The sequence below is a fragment of the Alexandromys fortis genome, unplaced genomic scaffold (assembly GCF_014885135.2).
Source record: "Alexandromys fortis isolate MF-2015 unplaced genomic scaffold, M_Fortis_MF-2015_v1.1 scaffold_172, whole genome shotgun sequence".
In the NCBI taxonomy this organism is placed as follows: domain Eukaryota; kingdom Metazoa; phylum Chordata; class Mammalia; order Rodentia; family Cricetidae; genus Alexandromys; species Alexandromys fortis.
Window position 1 is genome coordinate 3,136,264 of NW_026068061.1, and position 12,275 is coordinate 3,148,538.

General features: G+C 43.6%; 1 protein-coding gene across 2 annotated transcripts in view; it reads right to left on the reverse strand.

Annotated features, from left to right (window-relative positions):
• Clrn1 (clarin 1) overlaps window positions 1-4,286 on the reverse strand; it is a 34,036-nt gene extending 29,750 nt beyond the window's left edge. For both annotated transcript variants that reach the window (XM_050120247.1, XM_050120246.1), the window contains exon 1: window positions 4,034-4,286. In XM_050120247.1, coding sequence (XP_049976204.1) covers window positions 4,034-4,286 — 253 coding nt within the window. The remainder of the gene's footprint in view (window positions 1-4,033) is intronic.
• Between the last annotated feature and the right edge of the window lie 7,989 nt (window positions 4,287-12,275).

Genomic DNA, 12,275 nt, shown 5'->3' on the forward strand with positions numbered 1-12,275 from the left:
GAGAGAGAGAGAGAGAGAGAGAGAGAGAGAGAGAGAGAGAGAGAGAGAAGGGGGAGAGAGCTCAAAACTGGCAGTTTCTGTTTTGACGGCTGCACTTGGCATTCAAACATTGTCATTAAAATTTTACAGGTGACGTAAGTATCAAGCAGTTGTGTTGTCTTCAAAGGCAAACATTTTCTCATTATAATGAATGAAACCATGGTCTGGGCAGGAATGCTAGTGACCTCTAGTAAATGAACCACTGACCCATAGATAGATGAGAATCAGCCTGAGTAAATGAGGCAGAAGTTTTCCCAGCGTAACTTCGCATGCTAACAGGGCAGATTCTTAGGATAATGAGACGGGATAGCACGGTCGGTAGGGAACACCTAATAGAAACAAACATCACTGTGCTGCCAAACGCCTCTTCTCCGTCACTCTTCATTCTCATCTTACACCAGATGTAGAGGCTTTGAAAGTGACACAGAAAAGCCACACACAGAGACTTGTCCAGCAGAGCCAAGCAAAAGGTCATTTAAAATATCGACATTGTCAATAGTCAATTTATTCAGAGTAAATCGCCTTCTGAATCTATGCTGTACAATGAAGCAGCATTCACACGGGCACTTGAAATGTGGCCAGTCCTAATTAGGTGTGCCTATGTAAACACCCACTAGGATTCGGCTGTGCAAGAGAAGTAGAAAGATATAAAACATTTCAATGATTTTTATATGGATTATCTGTTTACACAAGAGTATTCTGGATGCCCTAGTTAAAGAAGATTATTAAGTGATGCTCACCTATTTTTTTCTTTTATGTTCTAGTGTGGCTAGCAGGGCTTACATTGTAACTATATTGGTCAATGATGATCTAAGCAAAAAGTCAAGACTGAGGCTCAGAGTTTAGTATTTGCCGACCTTGTACAAGGCCTAGAGTCAATCCCCAGCACAAGACAAAGTCTAGACAAGCAGAGTGCAGGTAGAAATCCAAAAGAATTGAAATAGGGATCTATAGCAGCTGACAACTAGCCGCAAAGTGATTGATAGTTTGATAAATTGTTTCCATACCTCCTCTACAGGAGTGCTGCTCTAAATCCCAATGTCTGCTTGATAACTTTCTAAAGGAGCGCTGAGAAGCAGAGGGGACACGATGGGAATGGTTGTGTTCAGATTTTTATTTGGACTGTAGAAACAGGGACAGAGTCGCATCTCTGCAGGCTCTGGAGGCCACCAGCACCGCTCAGCCGGAGCTTCCCCTGAGATGTTTTTATAGTAGCAGGATTTCCACTTCACCATCCAGAGCACCTATCAGAAGGCTCTCTTCTTAGAAGCAAGTTGATGAAACACTCTCGTCTGGGTACAGAGACCCAGACCCATGACCCATACGCTGCACCGTGATGGGGGTGGGAGTGTGAACTTCGGAAGTGCTGAGTGTTTCAAAAGCATGTTCACAGGGAGTGTCAACACTCAGAGGGATGTGTGCTTAAGTGTATTAACAGTGTGTTGGATTTATTTATTTATTTATTTATTTATTTATTTATTTATTTATTATGTATATAATATTCTGTCTGTGTGTATGCCTGAAGGCCAGAAGAGGGCACCAGACCTCATTAGAAATGGTTGTGAGCCACCATGTGGTTGCTGGGAATTGAACTCAGGACCTTTGGAAGAGCAGGCAATGCTCTTAACCTCTGAGCCATCTCTCCAGCCCCAAAAGTGTGCTTTTTTTGAGAATTCCATGGAGATTATTTATTGTACAGCTTTCCTAATATTCCTTCTTATACTGAAATAGATTTCAATTTTATTTATTTATTGCTTAGGCAGAAAAGACAAGACATCATTCGTCTCTTTCTCTGGAATTCGCCAAAATAAATGAAGTTTTAACATGTGTTTCCCTGTATTATTTGTGTTTACTTAATATGCATATCGTAGAGTATAGAAAGGGCTGTCATCACAGAGAAAGCAAAAATGTAAGCGTTTCTTCACCATGCTGGGGAGGAATGTACAGGCCAGCCAGGAGATCAAAGGGATTTGTGAGATGGCTTTGGTATAGCAGAAACCCTGCTGGGCTTTGCTAGTTCTCCTAGAGGACTTGATTAGAATAAATTCCCAGGTAAGGCCATTGCAAGAGATAGCTACGAAAAGTAGGACCCGGACCATAAGGAGAACACATACAACTGTGGGTCCCGAAGGAAAGCAAGGCAAAGCACATGGAGTACCTCGTATGCAGCACGTGCTAAGAAAACAGCGTGCTATTGTTTTGAAACACAGGCTGCGGCAGAAGTCACGTTTACCCCTCCTTCACTGTCAGAAACACAAGGCCTCTGGGATCATTCCTGTCATTTCCCGCCTTTGTCTGACTTCCTTTGTGAGAAGCTTTATTCAGCCCGTAGTTGCCGGTGACTCAACGCTGAAATCATCTCACTCATCTATTTTCCTCTTTTATTTTTTTTTTAATACAGTTGCAAATCACACAGTATTGGGCTTTGTTCGCCCTCCGACCTCCGCCTCCAAGGTGCGCAACCCTCACAGCCCAGTTATCTTAATGAACTAAAGCCGTTCAGAGAAAAGTAGCTGTATCCATTTCATCAAATCCAGCCGCTGATAATGTCTGGAAAAGAGGAAGACTAATCCTCAGGGGATTTTCTGGGGCCCTATGAAAATTCCTGTCACTTGGTAGCCTATGTGGGCTGGGGGTCGGTGCCAAGTGGCTGCTTACAAGATACACGGGATGTTGCAGAAATATAAATGGGCCAGGGCTGAAATTTAATTAGACACTGCATATGTTAATAATAAATTCAATTAATTTCACCTTCTGCCTATACTGGAGGAGAAAAGAAGCTCAGGCAAAAACAATAATTCATCTTAAATGCCTCAGCTGGGAGCCCCTTTCCTGAAGAGTAATTTACTGACTGTGTCTTCCTAAGATTGCTCCGAACCAGCCCTTTGAAATAATAACAACTTCTGGATGTGTGTAGCGAGAGATACAGCAAAGGACTGCTTATTAATTTTCATTTAATGAGCTGCCCATTCTCATGGTAATTCTTTAAAACTTCTCGAGATAAACATGTTACAAATGCCGTGGCTAACACTTCCATTTGGCCAAAATCGCGACAGACCATCTCTCCTGTTCCCTACCTGAGTTGAAGGTCAATCCGCTGCCGGTTTTCTGTACACTTGGCACGCATTTATGACAGTTATCGCGTCAGGTGGTTTGAAAACGTTTTTAGCCAAGTAATTCCAAGTTGGATAAAGATGGAAAGAGAATAATTCTCGACAGCAAGGGTTTTAGCGGTGCCAGGCAGGGCAAGGAGCAAAGTCATGGGGAAAGAAAGGGAAGAGCAAGAAAACGGGGCCTTTTTTAAAGGACAAAAGGCACGAAGGTTGTTCCTTACAGGGGTCCCATTTCCTCAAGCACCCTTTGTATCTAACAAAGATGCCACATCATCCTGCATAATCAGTAATACGTGGGAATCTTAAGGGTTAGACTTCCATTTTCAAAGAGATCGATTAGATAGACAGACAGATAGATAGATAGATAGATAGATAGATAGATAGATAGATAGATGGATGAGAGGGAGAGAAAGAGAGAGAGAGAGAGAGAGAGAGAGAGAGAGAGAGAGAGAGAGAGAGAGAGAGAGAGAGAGAACGCCATGGTCCATGGTGCGCATGGAGGGCAGAGGCTGACTTGGGGAGCTTGGTTTTCTGTTCCCATCATGCAGGTGCCAAGGATAGAACTCAGACCAATCGTCTTGGCATCATATACCTCAATGCTGAGTCATCCTCTCAGTCCTTTTAAAAGGTTATGCTTTCAAAAAGCTTAACTTCGTAATAACTAATTATTTGTGACCATAATAAAAATAGCAAGAATGAAAACTTAATAAGAATAAAAAAAAAACAAAGTAAGAATCAAGGGAGAAGTTGCTTAGAGCCTTAGGTATTTCAGATGGCCCATGGTGGTTTGACTAGTCCTGCAATAGCCAGAGCAAGAGCCTCTACACATCTTTGCAAGAGCAGAAAGCATTGATTATAATTCAGGCGCAACTGTTACTCACATGAGAACCGGAAAGGCCTTGCTCCTAACCCACATTGCCTTATGCCTTCTCCGTGGAAAAGCCCATATTGCATCTCGCCCATGAACTTGGTCAGCTCCTCCCCTGAGGCGTTGACAAGCAGAGCCCCCGTTTTGCAGAGGATAGTGGCTTTAATCCACAGCGGGGTCCCCACTGCTGTGACGACTCCGAGAGCACAGAGGAAGCTCAGCACACCGGCCATACAAAAGATGATTTTCTTCTGCTGGTTCGGCATCACGAAAAATGTCTTTGGTGAGGATGCAGTTCAAAGCCAAGACCTTTGTGAGCATCAAGAAGGAACCGCCCCTTCCGCATTTATGACAGGGGCTGAAGGGACTAGCTGGAAAAGCAATGCCCTTCCTCGCGGCGGCTCCACCAGGCGGAATGCCAGGCAACCAACCGTCCTTCCTCACCCACCGTGGGCTTTGCTCTTCTTCGTCTGCTTCTCTTCAAATAGAAATCTTTGGGTTAAGAATCTGTGGAACAAAAACTCTTTCAAAGTGCCTTCAAGATCCCCTCTCGCGCCACTTGCTAAGCAAGGTCTAGGGTAACAGATGGAGTCCCCTGAGTAACTTGAGAGAAGTCTCTCTTCCTCAGTCTGTTGTCTGATTGGCTGAGCTGAAGCCTACAGAAACATGCTAGACTCCTAGGGCTAAGTTTGCAGCAACCTGAGACATTCACATATCGACAAGACTATTTCTGGGTTTTGTTTGCTCTTAGCAGTGGGAGAATGGGAGCGTTGGCACACATAACAGTAATTAATTGATTTTGAAAATGTTTAATTTTAGTCAGATGAAACATGGCACGGTGTTGGGTCTGGTGTAGACACAAGAACTACACAGGCTTTGTCCTCCTCAGCCCCAGTTCTCCCGGACCCACATTTTCCATGGGATCTACTTAGAGAAAACGTGGTTCAACTTCTTCTTGATGCAGAGAAACAAGGAGATGCAGTTGCAAGAGTACATTTATAAATGCTTTCTTTTAAAGCATTTGGCTCTATTAGTAGGACAGCAAGGGCGCATGGCTGTGGGTCCAAGGAGCTGCAGAATCTCCAAAGATGAGAGAGAGCCCTGACAAAGAAAAAAGTGCTGTGGTCAGACAGATCCACCGCTGACCAGCTGGTCTCCCAGAGAAAATACCCATCTGAGAGACAAGAGACATGGCTGAACAATATCAAGTAGCAAAGTGTATTTGGTTTAGGAATTTGGACTTGAAAACTCCAGTGGAGAGTGCTGTAGGGAGATCTGCGGCTTGTGATTACCAGCCTACTGGGGCGTGGTCTCATACTATGTACGCTGACACAGAACCTGCCTCTGCCCCTTTTTCTCCTTCCCTTTGCTCTTTTTCGCCGATTGCTCCTTAAGATGGTTTGAATTTAATCTCCATCCATTGTTCAGGCAGAGAATCCTGATTTGTAAGTTTACCCCTAAATAAATAACTATCTCTCAGTTCTGAGCTAGTATGGGATTTCCTTTAAGTGTCTGTCCATCCATTCAGCACTTCTGGCGGGATCACTGCGACAGTGGAGTCCCGTGACTTCTTAGCTCCGGGTGCCTAGTGAGGTTCCTCACGGGGGGGGAGTGGGGGGGGAATCAAATATAATAGGCTCTCTCTCTCTCTCTCTCTCTCTCTCTCTCTCTCTCTCTCTCTCTCCAAAAAAGAGAGATTGTTGTTGAGTCAATATATCATGTTATGCTGGGCTCTTATTTTTGGTACAAGCGTGACTCTCATTCTTCTAAGCATTTCATCAACATAGTGTTATTAACTCTTACAAGTATTAAAATGAGAGTGTGCTGCAGCTAATAATATTATTCTATTATACAGACAGAGAAATTGAGGCCAGACAGGCTGAACAAGTTCCCGAAGGTGCTAGCACTGTTCTGTGGTTGGTATGCTATTCTAAGCAGAAGAACTGGCCTATCAAATCCACATGGGCACTCAAAACAAGGTTTTAAAATATAATTAAGGCCTTGTCTTGTATGTAATTTGACACATACCAAAAAAAAAAAAAAACTCCTTTCAGATAATTGGGCTTTCCAGTGAATTCTCTACTGGATTCAGTCGTCATAGCCAAACGAGGGGAACACACTAATGCCAGGTGGCAGTTATTTGGGGATGTGTGCTCTACACATCCCGGAAAGATTAGTTTGAGAGTGTCTAGATATAATCCATCTTATTTGATCAACATATTTGGTAACTGATGTGGGGGGAACAAGCAAACAAAAACCAGAATACCCCTAAGCCTAGGAAAAGAAGTTTCAACCTAATCAATTGTATTAATACTTCCTTAGGAAGAATGTAGAAGGAAGGAGCAGAGTAGTTAGCATAGGACCGTGGTTAAATTAGCGAAAAACCTGCCAAAAGTGTCTGAAGTCTATCAACGTGAAAGACTGCCCAAGGATGGAGGAAGAGTCTCTGGTTGTTTAACTTTTTAGGATTACCTCTGTCTACAGTGAAGAATGCCCTGTTTGTAGAGACACAGAATAAGGTGATTCCTCACCCCCAAATTACATCCTTCCTACCACACCTTAAAATTTCCTCTCTTTAGTAAACAGCGACAGTAAACATGTTTATTTCTCCTGAACACATGTAGATACTCACCTGAAGTCAGCCTTCGTTCTAATCAAGGGGTGCTCGGTTTGCCTGTCCGATGGAATCCCTCGCAGAGGTGTTCAGAGCACTGTGTCTGCCCCTCAGCTAAGGCTCAGCCGTATTTGGTTTTCGTGTGGCCTTAGCTCTGAATCGCCCGATGATTGCAATGTGCAGTCAAGGCTGCACGCTACTGCCCCCATTCAGTCCCTGCATAACTTGCCTCTGATCGTCAGCCAGGCTTCTCAGGGCTGGAGAGCACAGATGACTGTCCTCATCCTGGTTGCTAGGGAAGGATACTGTTGTGATAAAATTAATGAGCAGGCGCTGAGAAGTATCGCTCCAGCCTCCCCAGATTCCTTCAGCACCATGTGTATGGCTTCCTCATGAGTAGGGTGAGATGCAGCGACCCCCTGGTTACTCTCTGTAGATCAGTAGTGATGGGTCCTGGTCATGGGAGGCAGCTCCCCTTGGGACCCACACCCACCTCACCTCTTCCCTGTGCAGCTTCCTTTCAGACTTGAATGTCAGCCACCCACGGACTGCATAGTAGTGTGTGATCCGCCCTCTGAGGATGATATAATGGAACCTGGCTGTCATTATGCTGCAGCCTTCTTTGGAAGTTTCGTCTTAAACGGCTTGAATGACAGCGATGACACCGTCTTCCTTACAGTCTCTCTGAGAATTTGAGTCATTAATGTCAGCAAGTTTTCACCAAGAATCCCACTGGAGCCTTCTCTTCTTTTTCATCTTAACATTTGGTGACATGGGAAATGGAACCAGGCCTAGCCCTCTCCCACCTCCCCCCATGACCCTTGGCAGGGCCCGGATAATCATAGAATTTTTTCAGAGTGACTGGAGAACCGGAGAGGAAGGGACACAGGTGTAGGCCATTTTTGCTTCCAATACAAGCATTCATGTTTCTTTTCTTGATAATTCAGCTGCATTCTTCTTATTATTACCATTTGGAGAGAGAGGGAGAGAGTAAAGAGAGAGAGAGAGGAGAGACAGAGAGAGAGAGAGAGAGAAGAGAGAAGATGGAAAGAAAGAAAGAAGGGAAGACAAGAAAACGAGGATCAAATACTCACCATGTTTGCTCCCCATCACTCAACCACACCCAGAGTGTAAGGCGCAGGGTAGCCTGGGTTGTAGAAGTAAGACTTTGGGTTCCCCGTTAAACTGATAATTTTTTCTGACATTCATTTTGTAGATTTATGAACATGGCGGCCTGGTCCACACTGGTGGTGCTCACATGATTTCTAAGCAGGAAAACTATGTTCCCTTGCATGAAATAGCGATGAAGAAGGAGATGCTAGGCTGTACGGGTGGCGATGAAGGAGCCTGTGTCCCAGCCTCGCGCTGCACACTCCCCAGAGCGCCCCACTCCAGCTTTGGAAAGAACACAGTGAATGTTAATTCTCTCTGGGGCTAAAATGTGTCCTCTTGCTTATTTAACTTCCTTCTTTCCTGTCCTAACCGGTTATCTATAGAAGCATATCACACTACCTAGGTGCCCTGCATGGATAGCTGTTACAATTATTAATTTGTTGATTAATGCAATCAACAAATTAATTTTGTTCTGCATTTTTATCTGACTTATCATTGGTAGTATTGATTTCTGTTTTCTTCCATATGGCTCATATGGTCTAGGACTTCTCTAAGAGAAATTCAACGAGGGTCTGAGAAACATACTATTCTAAGACAGGAGGCCTTTGTAAATCTATCCTATTTTTTTCTCATCGTTAAAGGAAACTCTCCCAAGATTGATTGACATTCCTTGACTAATTCAAGTTGCTGGTGATAGTCAAGTCGCATTGTAATTCTCTAATGACTGTAAGGGGGAAAAACCACTTCATAGAAAGAATTGATTGATTTATTAGAGGGAAAATTACCACTTGTGCTAGACCTTGATTGCAGCTAATATTTGTAGTGCTAATTGCCTGAACTAGAGGATTAAAAGGATGGAGGGGAGGGAAGAGAAAGAAAGCAAAGTTCTCCTGGAATACTGATGACTCTGCAGTGGATTCAGGCCGAGAGGGAAAGCCCAAGAGTAGGGACTCTTAGGGTTAGTGGTGTGGGGCATTGAGAAAGAACCAGACATAACACACATGCCGCATGCTACGGAAAAGCAGCAGGGATGGAGGAAAGGTGCTTCCATGCGATCTACAAAGATCCTATGGCACCATCAGACTTATTTTGATTTCTTGTTGGCATGTCATACCAAGGCTATGTTGGCATTCATAACCATAACCCAAGATTGGAGATGTCACTCAGCTTGGGTGACCTGTTTGGAGAGCTCAAGACCCTGCATGAGATCCTTAGCCCTGCCAACAAAATGGAGCAATGACAACAGAAACAACCCCCTAACCCAGAGGGTCTGGGGAAATGTCTGAGTGAGCTAATTACGATGAGGTAGGACAGTTACTTAATCTAAAGAGTCAATGTGGTTTGAGATGCTTCTGTCAACAATAATAAACCAGATTTCTAGTACATGGAAATAGGTAATGGTCTCCTGTCTTATTTAAGGCTACTATTGCTACGAGAAGACACCATGACCAAAGCAACTCTTATAAGAGATAGTTGGGATTGGTTTGCGGTTTCAGAGGTTTAGTCCATTATCATCATGGCGGGGACCATGGCATCATGAAAGCAGACATGGTGCTGGAGGAGTATCTATATTTGGATCCACAGGCAGAAGGAAGAGAAAGCCACTAGGCTTCTGGTTTTGGCTTTTGAAACCTTGAAGCCCACCTTCAACAAGGTCACACCTCCTAATTCTTCTCAAGTAGTGCCGCTCCCTGATGAGCCTGCATTCATAGAAGCCTATAGGGCCATTCCTATTCAAACCACCACACTTTTCCTATGATAAAAGCTGGGGCAGATGTGCCAAACTTTCTCATAGTTTGATTCTGTCATTGCTAACTATTAAGTAATGATAAGTTCCTAAATGATAATATCAAAATCATAGTAGCAATATTAATAAAATGGATGCTTGTAGACCCTGCTATAGGTCAGCTCTTCAAGTGTGTAAAGTCTGTCAACTCATTTCTTCTCGGGTTCACCTGGGCAATTACTGGGTTTCTTCTTCCTTATCTGAGAAGATGTGCCAGGTAATGTGGCAGTTTGCTCTTCAGTCAGATCGCACTCATTCCTAAAATATTCTTTCAGTGGAGTGTGGGGGCCCACAGATGTGAGCCTCTTCCACCTTGACTGGAGGACAGAGTCTGCTCTTTGAAAGTTGTTGACAACCGATATAGCTACAAATAAGAGATTCTGACCTAGGGTGTGGTTAATTAGTATCTTGGGTATAGAGGTGGATCTGCTCCACCTGGAACAAAGAGCAGAGAATTCAAGTCTATTCCTTATAGCATGTTAATGAAGTCTGCTGCCTCCCCTCCCCTTTTTGGGTGAAGTATATAAGCATGTGGAAAATAAAGACAGACGGATTCACTATTCACTGAATTTCCCTCCTGATGCTGCTCTGTGTTTTTGCTTCTTATTTCTCTCATATGCCTGTTCCTTTTGCTTAATAATCTAATCCTCATACTCCTATCCTGGAACATATGAATTTCAACAAGGCTGGTCTTTGACAGTGGAGTATAATACAATCAGGTGGGTTTATGTCTTGCCAAATCCCCAGAAACAAGAAAAATTGATTTGTGGGACATGACTGTAGAGATCTTAAGACTAATTCACAAATATATGTTCATTGGGGAGTTGGATAGAAACATAGACAGTATCTTACCCCCAAATATATATATATATATATATGTATATATATATAAACATTTTAACAGAGTACTGTGGGTAGAGACAGCTAAAACTAATTGAAGACCAAATGAGGAGTTGGGATCATCCTAATAGTTCATAAAGATGAATTAAATCAACAAGATGCATTCAAACTTTTAAAATGCAATCTCTTATAGAAATCTGGGCTTGCTGGCTGTAATGAGAAAAGACAATTAGAAAGCTTGGAAGGACCCAGCAGTGCAAATTGACTGTTGCAGGTGCTACTACAGTGTAACGCACACCTTTGGGGTGTCAGTATAGTCCTTGGCTCTGTCTCTGAGGAATGCCTTCAGTGCCCACAAAGAAAAGCTCTGTAGTGCCCACATAGTAATTATGTAATCCACCTTGCCCAGTCTACTGTGATGAGGACTAGCCATCTGGACCAACCATACTGTGTCTCTGGAAACACTGGAACAAGATGATGTTTCTGTATGGGGTGCTACTTCCAGGAAATTTAGATTTAAATTATTATGAAACCTTTACTTGGGTCTGTGGTATGGCTCAAGTCCTGCTTGACTTGTATAACATCTTAGGTTTGCTCCTCACATCTGAAAAAAAAAAAAACTTCTTTGTGTATTTTCTATGTGCACATACTCACTAGAAAAAAACACTTAGGGACAGACTAGAGCCAGCATTGCCCAAGGGTCATAGATACCTATGGAATATTCCTTATACTGTGAATATATATTGTTGTGAATGGTTTAATAAAGAATAGCTGGACAGGAGAAGGTTAGTTATCAGCCAGACACAGAGAGGAAATAGGAAGTGCAAGATGAAAGAGAGGTAACACCATGTGCCAAAATGTAGATTAATATAAATGCATTAACGTTAATTGTAAGAGTTAGCTAGTAATAAGCCTGCGCTATTGGTCAAGCATTTATAATTAATATTAAGTCTCTGAATGGTTATTTGGGAGCAGCTTCTGAGACACAGAGAAACTCCACCAATAGATGCCTTCCTCTGAAGTCTCTTCCAGGCAAGAAGCAGTGGATGGGGAAAAAGGGAGAGCATTGGGTAGTTCAGGCTATACCAGAGCTTCATATAGAATCCCCTTAGCTGAAGTCATAGTTCAGAAACATGTCCCATGCACAAATCACCAGTGTATTCATCACTTGGCTTGTCGTTTTGACAAAATATGTGACAAAGGTCACTTAGGGGAGGGTGAGTTTATTTTGTCTCAGTTTAAAGGGCATAGTGCATGATGGGAAAGGGGGTGGGAGGAGGGGGAGACGTACACTGGAAGGCATGACAAAGAGAAACAGAGAGACAGGGACAATATGGGATCAGGCTATAAGCTTCAAAGGTTCTATCTCCAATACATCCAACAAGGGAAGTTGAAATGTATATGTTGAAAATGGAAAGGCAGGGTGAAGAGTTAGGGTTTTCAAGAGGAACAGAGCTGATAGAGGCAATATCGATTAAAGGGGAGTTTATCCAGCTGGCTTACATGGCGTGGCTTGGGTAGTCTAGGAGTGGTCTCTTCACACCAGAGAGTCTGAGAATAGGTAACTTCTCCGTCTACGAGACTGGATGCCGCAGCTCTCCTACCCTGACACGGAATGGCCCAAACGACTCCTAGAGAGGCACTTGTCTGCAGTCCACGTTAGAGGGTCCAAGAAGCTGGGTTCTGAGGGCCGTGAGGGATGGCAGTGACATTTGCAGTGGCAACAGCAGCAACAGGGCAGAGGAACAGCAAGACAGGAAAACAAACAGGTGAGAAGCGAAAGCTTTGGCCCCCCACACCTCCTTAGATGCTGCCACTCACATTTGAGGTGGTTTGTCACAGAGGTACGGAGGAGCCTGTGTCTTAGTTGACTCCAGAGCCCATGAGACTGGCAACCAATAT